The sequence below is a fragment of the Mus musculus genome, chromosome 1 (genome assembly GCF_000001635.26).
Source record: "Mus musculus strain C57BL/6J chromosome 1, GRCm38.p6 C57BL/6J".
Taxonomy (NCBI): domain Eukaryota; kingdom Metazoa; phylum Chordata; class Mammalia; order Rodentia; family Muridae; genus Mus; species Mus musculus.
The window spans coordinates 92461682-92473825 of record NC_000067.6 but is presented as its reverse complement, the minus strand read 5'-3'; the positions used below and the strand labels follow the sequence as shown (position 1 = coordinate 92473825).

At 47.5% G+C, this 12144-nt stretch overlaps 1 protein-coding gene and 1 non-coding gene across 3 annotated transcripts in view; both read left to right on the top strand.

Moving 5' to 3' along the window:
* The window catches only part of Ndufa10 (NADH:ubiquinone oxidoreductase subunit A10), a 34340-nt gene continuing 22196 nt past the window's right edge, over positions 1-12144 (top strand). The window contains exons 1-7 of one of the 2 annotated variants that reach the window (XM_030242321.1): positions 1-439; positions 2841-3009; positions 3748-3963; positions 6359-6445; positions 9344-9465; positions 10669-10748; positions 11481-11535. In XM_030242321.1, coding sequence (XP_030098181.1) covers positions 3750-3963; positions 6359-6445; positions 9344-9465; positions 10669-10748; positions 11481-11535 — 558 coding nt within the window. In that variant the 5' untranslated portion in view covers positions 1-439; positions 2841-3009; positions 3748-3749. The remainder of the gene's footprint in view (positions 440-2840; positions 3010-3747; positions 3964-6358; positions 6446-9343; positions 9466-10668; positions 10749-11480; positions 11536-12144) is intronic. The other variant, NM_024197.1, reaches the window with a different exon arrangement.
* Mir6900 (microRNA 6900) lies at positions 9284-9343 on the top strand. The gene has a single exon (NR_105865.1). It is a non-coding gene; the product is annotated as a microRNA 6900 (primary transcript).

The following is a 12144-nucleotide window of genomic DNA, read 5'->3' as shown; positions in this document are numbered from 1 at the left end:
TGACGTCATGGCAGCGCGCCGCGGACGAGCTAGGACCCCGTCGCGTTCATGTCCCTCTGGTCCTTGAGCCGGCGCAGACGGCGAAGTCATGGCCTTGAGGTTGCTGAGACTCGTCCCGGCGTCGGCTCCCGCGCGCGGCCTCGCGGCCGGAGCCCAGCGCGTGGTGAGCGGCGGGTGGCTCTCCTTGCTTGGATCTCGGCCTGTCGGCTCCGAGCCCTGACGCTCCGGCGGCGTCTGTCAGACCCGTGAGCCGCGAGCTCCTGAGGCCTCCGCTCACAGCACCGGTGCAGCGGGACTCACTTTCCCGGCTGCATACGGAGAGCCGAGATGCCGGAGCTCCGGAGCCTGGGCCCGCATGCTCATCGGTTCAGAAACTGCTTTGTGGAACGCCTTGTAGACTCTGGGGTGACGTGATGTGGAGCAGCAACAGAGATTTGGGGTAGATTGGGGAGGATTAGGACCTTTTAGGGTGCATGCAGAATAATGGGTGACAGTAGGTGCTTAGGGGACCGTGGCTGGAAACAGGACACGTCTTATGACGGCATCATAACTTCTTTGCTTTATAGTAGCTAGAACTACATAGGTGGTAAATCGGAAAGGGGTTGACAGTCATGCTAAGGATTTTTATTTTGAACAGGAGTGATCTGTGTGTGAAAGAGGTATAGATGTGAACCAGAGAGAGACGAGGTGTGTGTGAATGTGAGCCTGGATCGGCACTGTCAGCCTAAGCCCCACTATGAATTAGCACTGTCAGCTTAAGCCTATTAGGATCGCAGTGGAGCACAGCAGCAAGAGCACAGAGCATATTCACAATCCACTCTTGACCTTGACCCTCAGAGACCACACTCCTTCCCCTGTATCTTCACATCACCCTCTTCAGTGAAGTCGTTTCATATATTCACATGTCGGAAGTTCAGTCACACCCCGTTCCACCCTAAGCTTTTCATGCATTGAGTTCATTCTTTATGCTGTGAAGTTTTATTGTTTTGCACAATGAGCAATATTATATTTTGGACTTTACAATACACACAGAGTAGTTCACAGCCCTAAAAAAAAAAAAATCTATTGTCCTTAATATTCATTTATTTCCCACCCTGTCAACTCCTGACAGCCACTGTGCTTTTGATGATTTTTGTCATTTTGCCTATGCTAGACTCGTGTAATCAGTCACACATATTACCTGACACAGTGCTTTCTTTTTTTACATAGACTTTGACAGTTACACTTAGAATTTATTTGTGGGGCTGCACAGCTGTTAAGAGTACTTGTTTCTCTTTTAACACACACACACACACACACACACACACACGTACACAATCTAGACAATATTTCTTAAGCCAGATGTTGTGGTGCACACCTTTAATCCCAACATGAGACAGGCAGATCTATGAATTCTCGGACAGCCTGGTATACAGGGAGTTCCAGACCAGCCAGGGCTACATAGCAAGACTCTTGTCTCAAATCCAGCCCCCAAAAACAGCAGGGGTGGGGGAAGACTCACTGTGTCTTTATGGCCTTTTTAGTCATTCCCTTTAATTCCATAGTTTGGTTATACTGCCATTTATCCATTTACCTATTGAAGATCATCTTGGTAGTTTCCCCATAAGGCAATTGTGAAAAAGCTGATTTAAGTATTCATGCAAAGCCGGGCATGGTGGCACACACCTTTAATCCCAGCACTTGGGAGGCAGAGGCAGGTGGATTTCTGAGTTCGAGGCCAGCCTGGTCTACAGAGTAAGTTCGAGGACAGCCAGGACTACACAGAGAAACCCTGTCTCGAAAAACCAAAAAAAAAAAAAAAAAAGTATGCATGCAAATTTCTTGTGGGAATGTTTCCTATCATTGGGTGATGTGTTTGCTGGTTTGTTAGTGAGGCTGTAGTTTTATAACCATCTGTCTTCTACCGACCATCCCATTTGCACTCCTTAGCAGTACAGAGCATCCTGCTGTATGGGTGCTGACGTGGGTGCTGGAAGTCATTTGCATTTATGAGCATCCAGTGAGCATACACACACACACAGCACATCTCCTGGTTCCCAAGGGGGCATCTTAGGCACCTACATGCTGCCTGTGTGATCTTTGTAAGATCTGTTTGCTTATTTTAAAATTTGCTGCCCTTTCAATTATTCACCTTTCAATTATATATCCTCCACTGTCCCCAGCTTGGTGATTTTATTTGGGGAGAGTGGATTATTTTAGCTTCAGTTTGAGGAGTAGACTGGGAGACTGCTGATGAGGACGTCCCTTGCCTGTGGATGAGGGGTGTGAGGAGGACCTTGCATCCGTGCAGCAGGAGAGGGAGATGATGCTTCTCCACAGAGCCTGGGCATTCAGCTTCTGTGGGTGATTACAGAATTAAAGAAAGGCAAAAATCATGCTTATATAGCTCTGTTTGTGGATAGTGGCCAGTTCCCACTGTTGCAGGCATCATTCTCGGCGCTAGAGCATGGAAACTCTACTTAAGCTTAAGTTTTCTAGCTTTCTCGTGCTTAAAGTCTCTTGGAGGTAAGGGAATTAGTAACAGGCAGAAGGTAAAAGCCTAGATCAGAGAGATACTTTATTCTGTCAGGTCCCCCTCCCTGCTGCTATTTGTGCATATCCATCCTTCTGTCCATCTGTTCATCTGTCTATCCATCCATCCAGTTTTCATTAACATAACAAGCATCCTTGTTTCTTAGTCTGTTCTGAGACCTAAGGAGGTGAACAGCCAGTTCTCAGAGAGCTCACACCGAGGAAGAAGGGAGTCAGGTCATTAAACAAGAGGTGCCTCTTAGTGTTTTATATAATAGCTGCTAATGCCTGCAGTAACCACAGTGGTGATGTGCTGTTGTGTTTTTCAGGGACGAATTCATACCAGTGTGCACTGCAAGCTGAGGTATGGGCTTTTGGCCGCCATTCTTGGTGATAAGACAACCAAAAAGCTGCATGAGTACAGCCGAGTGATAACAGTAGATGGGAACATATGCTCTGGGAAAAACAAGCTCGCAAAGGAGATCGCACAGCAACTAGGTATGCACCGGGCAGAGTGGCCCTGGCCTGTCAGGCATGTGGCTGCTTATCCCAGCTAGAATTTGCTTGGCTATTGACTAGGTAGATTTAGGCCTAAGGTAGGTCTTTTATATTTTTAATTGCTTGTTGAGTATATGCTTATAATCTTAGTGTTTACGAGGCTACAGCAAGAGGATTGCCATGAGATTGAGGCAAGCTTGAGCTATGTAGTGAGTACTCGGCCAACCATAGCTTCATGGGGAGACCCTGTCTCAGATCAAATCAGAGAGAGGTGTTAATCTTTCAAAGGGAACATTAAAAACATCCCTGGCAGTTACCAGTTGGAATAGGACTTTACCTGGGAGTGCGGCAGAGTCCTTTTCTGAGCTGCCCTGCCAGAGGAGCTGTCACTACATTGGCTCTCACGTGGGGTGATGGGACATAGGCTGGCCTCTTCAGTTCCTCATGCAGCCATCTGCCTGCTTGCCTTTGGGAATATTGGACTGCAGCAGTGGGGTGAGGGTTGGAAGGGGTGTGCTGATCTACTTGGTTGTAGAGAATGGAGAAGCATGTTCTTTAGCTGTTGTCCACAGCATAGAATGTGCTTCTTGAGTATGTGATGAAGTGTGGGCTCAAAGGGGACTTTCCCTTGGGTTCTGATGACCAGCCCTGACAATAACATTCAAGTTTTCTTTGGGTTTCTGTCCAAGCACACACTTGCAGTAGGAGTGAGTGGTCATCCAGGTCTTCTCCCTATAGGCATGAAGCACTACCCAGAAGCAGGGATACAGTACTCAAGCACCACCACAGGCGATGGAAGGCCCCTCGACATAGAGTTTAGTGGCAGCTGTAGTTTAGAGAAATTTTATGATGATCCCAAGAGCAACGATGGCAACAGCTACCGCCTGCAGTCCTGGCTGTATGCCAGCCGCCTTCTTCAGTATGCAGATGCCCTGGAGCACCTGCTGAGCACAGGTATGGCTGTGTCCTTGGTCGGGGGTGGAGGGCATGCTCCTTGATGGTTTTCTGAGGAGAGGGTTTTCTGAATAGGTACTTTTAGGTAAGTTCTGTGTTTCCAGTAAGATTGTAAGTCCTCAAAATCCCTGTAGATGCAGGCTCAAAATAGTGTAGCCTTATTGTTGCTGCCCACGACAGGGAGCTCTGCAGCTTGTTGACGGTATGACACTGTATTTGGAGGACAGCATACAGATGACTGGGAAAATGTGAAGTCACAGTCATGAGGATGGACTACATGTCCCATGGAGAGAGACATGGATGACAGCCAATGGGTTTTCTGGAGGGACAGTGGTCAGTTTAAAAGTTAAACCTTAAAAAGGTAGCAGAGGTGGGGATCCTGGTGCCCATTCAGTTAAAAGAAACTGTCCCCAGATGTTATCTAAGTAAACGTTTGAGCAAGCAATGTGTAGAATGGAAGACTGGCAGCAGGGACCAGGAAGCAGTTAGGACGTGAGAGGAGAGCAGATGATAGAACCGGAGTGTATAGATAAGGTCAGAATACAGCCCTTCCTGCCCTGAACCCAGAATGCCCTGAAAATGAACAGCAGACATCTTGCTGAACCTGTAGCCAAAGCTGTGTACCAGGAACTGTATTCACAGTGGTATGTTGTGGGGAGGGGGAAAGGATGTGGTCGTTATTTAAGGCTGTGTCTACCCCTTAGAGCAGTGGCTACCCTGTGGTTGATGAGTGAATTGTGTGGGAGAAGGGGTAGCTGTCGTGTAAAGCTGTGTCTACTTCGTATGACCACCCATGATTGATGGACAGATTGTGTGAGAAAGACCGGGTAGCTTATATTTAAGGTTGTGTCTACTTCCTGTAGCAGTGGTTTCCTTGTGGTTGATGGTGGGTTTAGAAACAAGTTCAGCTAGGAAGTTCAACCCCTAGGAAGTTGGCTCAGTGATTCTGAGCTGTGAGAACAAGAATGTGTTTTCAGCAAGGCCTCAAGATAGCTGATAAAGCTGCTTCCCAAACTCGAATTTGGGACCCATTGCCTGGGACTCTGGGTTCCTGAGCACACGGTGTGTGTCCACAGACCCCAAGTCATGCTGAAGTGTCTGGTTTTGATGTTCCAATTGTATTAATGAGTATTTCCTTTCATGGATGGAAGCTCTGGTCTTAGTGTTATTGCTAGAAACCTATGTGGTCTGGAGTCTCCCTCTTGGGAGCTGCTCTGGGGAGCTGGTCCTAGGTGAAGTTACAGAACAACCAGTTTTCTCTCTGGGTGAGTGGTGCCTCGGGGCCAATTCTCCTGAGGGAAAAGTTCTGCCTGAGCCTCGCAGGGTAGATCGCAGGGACTTTTAAAGATCTTGAGTGGTTATATTGTATGGAGCTGGTGATGCTGGTAATAAAGGCGAGAAGTTACCAGCTGAGAGTTTTAAACTTGGAAGTCTTTACTCTGAAGGAGAAAGGAGGTTTGAGTACAACTTTATCAGGCTGAAGTGTCCTGCTGCTGAGAAGGAAGGATCAAGATATAATGGCGAGATGGTGTCTTCTGTGAGCCTCCAGTTTGCCTTCTCACCGAGTACGATGGGAGCATTCATCTTTGGCTTCTTCAGCACGACCACCTCAAAGACAGGAGTATCCCCGGGGAGCTGTGTGTCTCTTAGATCATGCTAAAAGATGTAGAAGACACTGGACCTAGAGAAAGAAGTGATCTGAGATTGTTACCTGACTGCTGGTCTAGAAAGCATATTTGGAGTATAAAGCAGTTCTCTGTCAACAGAACAATGCTCTGAACCAGGGTGTTATTTGGGATGTGATTGTTTTGAGGCTGTAATCTAAAGCTGCTGTTGAAAGAGAACAAATAGTTTTCTTTAATGATAGAGATGGTCTCAAGAGAAAAAGGAATGGTGCATTGGCCTCTTGGTACAGCGTTGTACCAAATGTTGCAATGCCACTTCTTGTGACAAGCCCATGAGTTTGTCCCATTTCCAGACACATGAGATAACTAAGAGTTATGAAATTATCCTGAACTTGAAACATTTGTATATTAATTCTTTATATTCAGATGCTTGAGAGGCCCTGATGGCTGTGAGGAGTAGGGCGTGGATTGGAGGAGGAGGCCAGGATTGGAGAGGTCCCAGTGATCCTCAAGGATCTGATAGAGACCCATAGTCCTCTCTGCCACAGGTGATGGAGAAGACAGAGTTACCCCAGACCAAAAGAGCACTATGGTTTAAAGGGCTTTCCATTTGTAGATAGTGTGGTCTTTGAATGTATGTGGTAAGAACTGGAATTGTAAGTCACAGTCATTTTTGTTGTTCTTGGCTTTCCATTTCTAAAATGAAATTTCTAGTTAGAGGTACTTTTTAATCTGTTTGGTTCATATTTTTTGTTTACCTGTTTTGACAGGACAAGGTGTGGTCTTGGAGCGCTCCATCTACAGTGACTTTGTCTTCCTGGAGGCAATGTACAACCAGGGCTATATCCGAAAGCAGTGTAAGTTGTTTAATATACCCCTGGTGTGCATGTGCCTCTGCTGATGGGTATGCCTCCGCAGGGGATGAGGGGAGGGTATTTTGAATTAAATAAGTGCTGTGGTGTACCATATTCCCCAGGTTAGGAGGGGGCTCACTAAGTTCCCATTGTCTTCTTCATCCTAAATAGCTATCTTTTGTCCCTCCACTTACCCTGTAAGCAAAGTGGCATCCTTGGTGCTCAGGAATACTCAGGCCACAGCTCCTGCAGCCATTCCCTAGGAGACCCATGACCCTCAGTTCAGTCCTATAGCCTCACTAGTTTCCCGTGGTCTGTGTAACTAATTGTGCTGAACTCTCCAGTTTCCAGCATATGGGTTTATAGATTTGGGTTGTTCTACTTTCCCCTCTGTCCCTGCACAGTTGCCAGTGTCCTTGCTTCCCTCCAGTTGATGACCCTATTTTAGGAACATTGGTGTTGGTTACATCAATGGCAGATAACAAAGGAGGAAGAATAAAAGGCTGTTGGTTAAAGTAGGCTGGCTGGGAACCCCAGAGAGGCTGGTGTATCTGTAAAGAGTTTGCGCATGCTGTGCTTGGCCTGCATCGGTTTCAGTGTCAGGTTCTTGCTGTGTGCTTGATGGCTGCAGCAGTGGGCACTGAAAGCTGGAGGTCAGTGTAAATGTGTTTGATCAGGGAAACTGAGGCAAGCAAAGGAATGATTGCAACCTGAGGCTCTGGCTCTGGCCCTGCTGTTTCCTTTTGGGTGGCTAGAGGGCATGCACCTGTGTATGGGGGCAGGAAGAGTGGGCAGAAACATGCTGCTACTGCCGGAGGGGAAGCCTGCCCGCCCTACACATGCCAAGCAGCAGTTGAGGTTGGTCAACGGGGATTTCTGAGGCACTGTGAGCACAGTTCTGGCTGGATGCGCAGGCACACCAAGCAAGGCTTTGCTGTCCTAGGGAAGGGACCTTAAGGCAACAGAAATAAGGAGTGGCGGAACAGCATGCCTGGCACCCACCCCTCAGCTGATCCAGAGTGCTGTAGAGGAGCACCCTGCAATCCAGCTCATGTGGCAGGGGTGGGAGTCATGGCCAGGGACAGCTCCTGTGGTAACTGGCCTTCAGGGATTATCCATCGAGTACAGGAAGGAGTGAGGACGGCTGAATCGTCAGCATTAGGCGAGTGCTGTGGTAGAAGAGGGGCTGGGGGCTGGCCAGTGTGGTGTTGGAGTGGCAGTCAGGGCATGGACAAGCAAAGACTGGCACCTTATTAGGGCGGGAAGCTCGGATACCTTCTGGAAGGACCGAGGGACCACTGAGCATGTAGGTGTGAGAAGGAAGATTTGATAGGTGATCACAGGAATGTCTGAAGAGAACATGTGTGGTGAGGGAAAGTCCAAGGGAAGGAGGCCGGTTGGGAGGAAGTGGGAAGGGAACAGGTGGCCTAGATTGGAGGACACTGGTAGCAGGAGCTATCTACTCCTGAAGCTAACGTTGACAAGCAGGGAAGAGTGGTCACTCTTGCAGAAGCACCAGAAGCACAGCAGGAGTGTAATGGAAGACCACCTTCTAGAATGAAGAGGAATCAGTGGGCTGCATGGTGGCTTCTCTTGGCTAATCTTGAATGTGAGACTCTCTGAGATGGGCTCAAGATACACCTACAGATTCCTGCTGCTAAGGCCTGAGGAATAGATGTCAGCAGTGACAGTGAGCCTGCTTTGACTCGATAATGCCCATGAGTGATAACAGAGAGGCAGCCAGGTCCTGGGTACAATTCTGAGGAGGCAGAAACCCCAAGGGTAACACTCCATGGCTTCGTGTGCACACGGAGAGCTGAAGGGAGGGAGGGAGGGGTTGGCCGTGCCACGAATGCTGTAGCCGGTGGCCGTTGGAGTTCACCTGTGTAGGGTTAGTGACTGTAGTCAGTCATGTTAGTACCAGAATAGGGAAAAGCACATTAGCTAATGTCTGGCATCCAGGGAGGCAAAAATGGCCTAAGGAATGAGATGTTGGCATAAATAAGTAGACAAATGGAGATGGAACAGAGGAAGCAAGCAGAGGGCCAGGGCTAGTACATTGCCAGTCTAGCAAGCAGGGCAACGCATAGCTTTCTCCTTGTGTAGGTGTGGTCAGGGCAGTTGGGGCAGGTGCCCTAGCCCATGGGCATGCCTCCTCCATCACACTCTTCCTGTTCCCGCTTGGTTCTCCTTAGTCTTGATCACAGAGCAGTCCAAGATAGCCTTCAACACAGTGACCTCGAGGGTCACTGGAATGTTTGGAAGTGAAGTGTCTTTCCATGGGCTTAGTGCAAGCACCCACATGTCACTTCTGGATGATTTGCTGTGGAAACAGTGTTTCTCAACACTGCGTAGAGGTGCCCAAGTGTGGATATCCCACTGTGGACCTAGTGCCTTCTCCCTATTGGGGCTAGTGTGGGTAGGTTGTGTGTGATGACTCTGGGTTGTTGTTCTTTCTAATAACAAGAGTGATCATCAGGACTGTGGTGTCTGTGTTGGGTGCTGAGGTGAGATGACTATGGCAGGCTCAGTGCTCTGCTTCATTTCTGTGTAAATCTGATTCACTAGATGCTTACATCAAAGTCTCTGAGATATTCTGAACCAGGGAAGAGTGGCCTACGTTTCCACCTGAATCTGAAATACTTAGAGCTCCCTACAGAGCAGAGTCTCATATGTGTACTGTAAGGAAACAGATACACATATCTGGCTCTATTATGCATCCCAACTCAAGAAACATATGAGGAGAATGCAGGTGTGCCTCCAGCTTGCCCAGGAAATGAGGTAGACACACACAAGGTCTGTCCTGTGGGCAGTGGTTAGGTTAAGTCTTGGTATAGATCCTCATGTGCCAGGAGAAGCCTAGAGCCGTCTGGACTCTGATGGTGATGGGCTCTCTTGTAGGTGTGGACCACTATAATGAAATTAAGCGGCTCACTCTCCCGGAGTACCTGCCACCACACGCAGTCATCTATATCGATGTGCCCGTGCCGGAGGTACAGAGCAGGATCCAGAAGAAAGGAGATGTAAGTCATTACCCATAAGAGCCAGGTGTCTACATGTTCTTGTGATCAGCATGGGCCAGGTGCCAGGTCAGCACACATGTGCAGGAGATCCCAACCATGAACACACATCTGTCCCTGAGTCATCTTATGGGGAGACAGAGCGAGCACCCCATCTACCCTGCCTGGACCCTTCTCTTCTCAGAGTCTCATATCCTCTGGCTTGGAAATGAAAGTGATTTGGATGTCCTTCACATGTCCTGATTCTATAGAGAGCCATGTGCTCCGTATCCAGCTGCCCTTTTGGTTGACACTCTGAGAGATTAATAGATGCTGGTCATGGGGAAGACATGGCCTTTGCATGCTGTGGTGGAGATAGAGATTGCTGCAGTGAGCTTAAAGTGGCCATCCCAGTGCTGTGTCCTCGCAGGGGCTCAGGGGCATCATTCCTAGTGCAGGCGTCAAGTGGTTTTTAAAACATGTATTGATTACTATTATTATATGTACTACCATGTATTGTAAACTGTCAAGATGTACATGTATCCCAGCACACACACAGAAGTGTGAGGACCACTTTGTGACATTCTTTCTTCCCCTTTCACATGGGTTCCAGAGATTGGTCCCAGGTGTCTAGGCTGTGTGGTGAGCATCCTTAACTCACTGAGCCATCTTGCTTACCCTCTAGGTGAACCAGCTCTTCCCTGCCCTGACAAGGACAAGTGAACCATTTTGTTTGTGCATGTCCCTCAGGCTGCGTAAGAGCTCACTCTAAGTTGATGAATAACTCAGGACTTGCCATGGAATTACAGAGGGAACTGCAAATATTTAATCTCCTTTGTAAAATAACTTTCAGCAAAATTGTTTATAGAAGTCAGTGAGAAACCCAAGTCATATTCCATAGCTGTAGGAAGAAATTTTGTTAAGCTAGATAACATATTTGAAATGTTTCAAATACTTGTGAGTCCAAATTTAAGCTGTCACCTATGTGTTTTCTAAGTCAAGTCTTAGTCTCACCAACACAAAAACAGTTGCTTTATAAAAGGGGGATGGGGTGGTCATGGCACAGGTTCCACTGTAGTCAGGAATCATTCTCACTGCCTGTCCCCTGAAGCTGGTAGCTCTTTAGAAGAAGTACCTCCAATTGTGGTCACATTTCGCATACATACATACAATTTTTAAAAAATAAGTCTGAACACCTCCTGGGATGTTTTCTCTGCTTTTGTTTAGCCACATGAAATGAAGGTCACCTCTGCCTATCTCCAGGACATCGAGAATGCGTACAAGAAAACCTTCCTCCCCAAAATGAGGTGAGCCCAGCCCAGCACTCCCGTGTAAGACAGATTGCCTTGCAGAGGCTGGAGCCACACAGCCCAGAGTGCTTTCTCTCCACTCACAGCCTCACGCTGCAGAGCCAACGGGAGCCTTTTCAATCCAGGTTTTGTATATTTGTTTGGGTAGGCTTTTTGGGTTTTTTGGTTTTGTTTTTAATTTTTCCTCTCCTGTTAGGTCCTTAAAATTCTTGATGCTAAAAATAAATCTATGCTCAAGTCCATGGCAAATCTCAGCACTAAAGGTCCTATGTATTCTATTCAGGTAGTAGGTAGATATCTAGAAAAAACACTCAGCATGGCTGAAGAGGAAGTGCATGAATACACAGCCCCATGGTCCTTTGAGGGGCGGGCATTCTTCAGCGAAGTTAGGGCCAGCACCACCAGCTGGGTTGTCTTCTATCCCTGATATGTTGAAGCATGGGGGAAGTGTGCTCTCCTAGCTCCATGTGGCTCTCTGGTCCTTGGCATATTGTGTATAACAGATTGTTTGATACTGAAAATCTTCAGGGTACGTAAAACTACGAATAAAAACAAAATGACATGAGTGATCTTTGCCTTCCACAGTCACACTGTAGTGGCATGAATTCCAGGACACTCTGGTCCCAGATGGTGGGGGACGCTTATGTCAGAGCAAGGGGCTCTGGTGGCTGTTGGGCATTTGCATAGACCTGGAAATGCTGACCATGTGCCTTTAATTCTGTCTTACAGTGAAATGTGTGAGGTGTTGGTGTACGATTCCTGGGAAGCTGAAGACCCAACCAAGGTGGGGCGATGCCAGCCAGCGGCAGACGCTCTTCAGCTTGATGCTCAGGGTTCCCCAGACCACCTGACGAGGTTGATTCCCGCTAGTTTAGAGCATTGGCATGTCACAGTCAAATGGCAAAATCCACCCAACACTCCCTGCTCGTCAGCTGCCCTGAGCTGTGAAGCTTTTGACTCTTCAAAAAATAGCTTCGTGTGTGTGATCTTAAAATCAAATGCAGAGATGCAGAATTAAATGTAAAGATGCAGAATGCCTTGGGACTTGTGTCAAAAAACATGACAGAACCTTGCCTTAGTTCAGAGGAAAAGTTAACTAACTTAAAGAGAACTGTTTTCCTTAAGTCTGCATTTTGTGAAATTCCAGTTAATAACTGCATTTTATGAAATCCCAGTTAGTCTTGATGGAGTTTTCAAGGAACTTAATGAGTAACAACCAAGAAAATTCTGAAAAGGAGTAATTCAGGACATCTGCTCTCCCAAGTACAGAAGTGTATGCATAGTAAGGAGAAGATTGGGTTGTTAGTACAAGAATAACGGATCATCCAGTTGGTGAGTTTGCTTTGGTTCGCCAGACCCCAGGAACAGCACAGAAAGACTCTCTTAGTTTGGC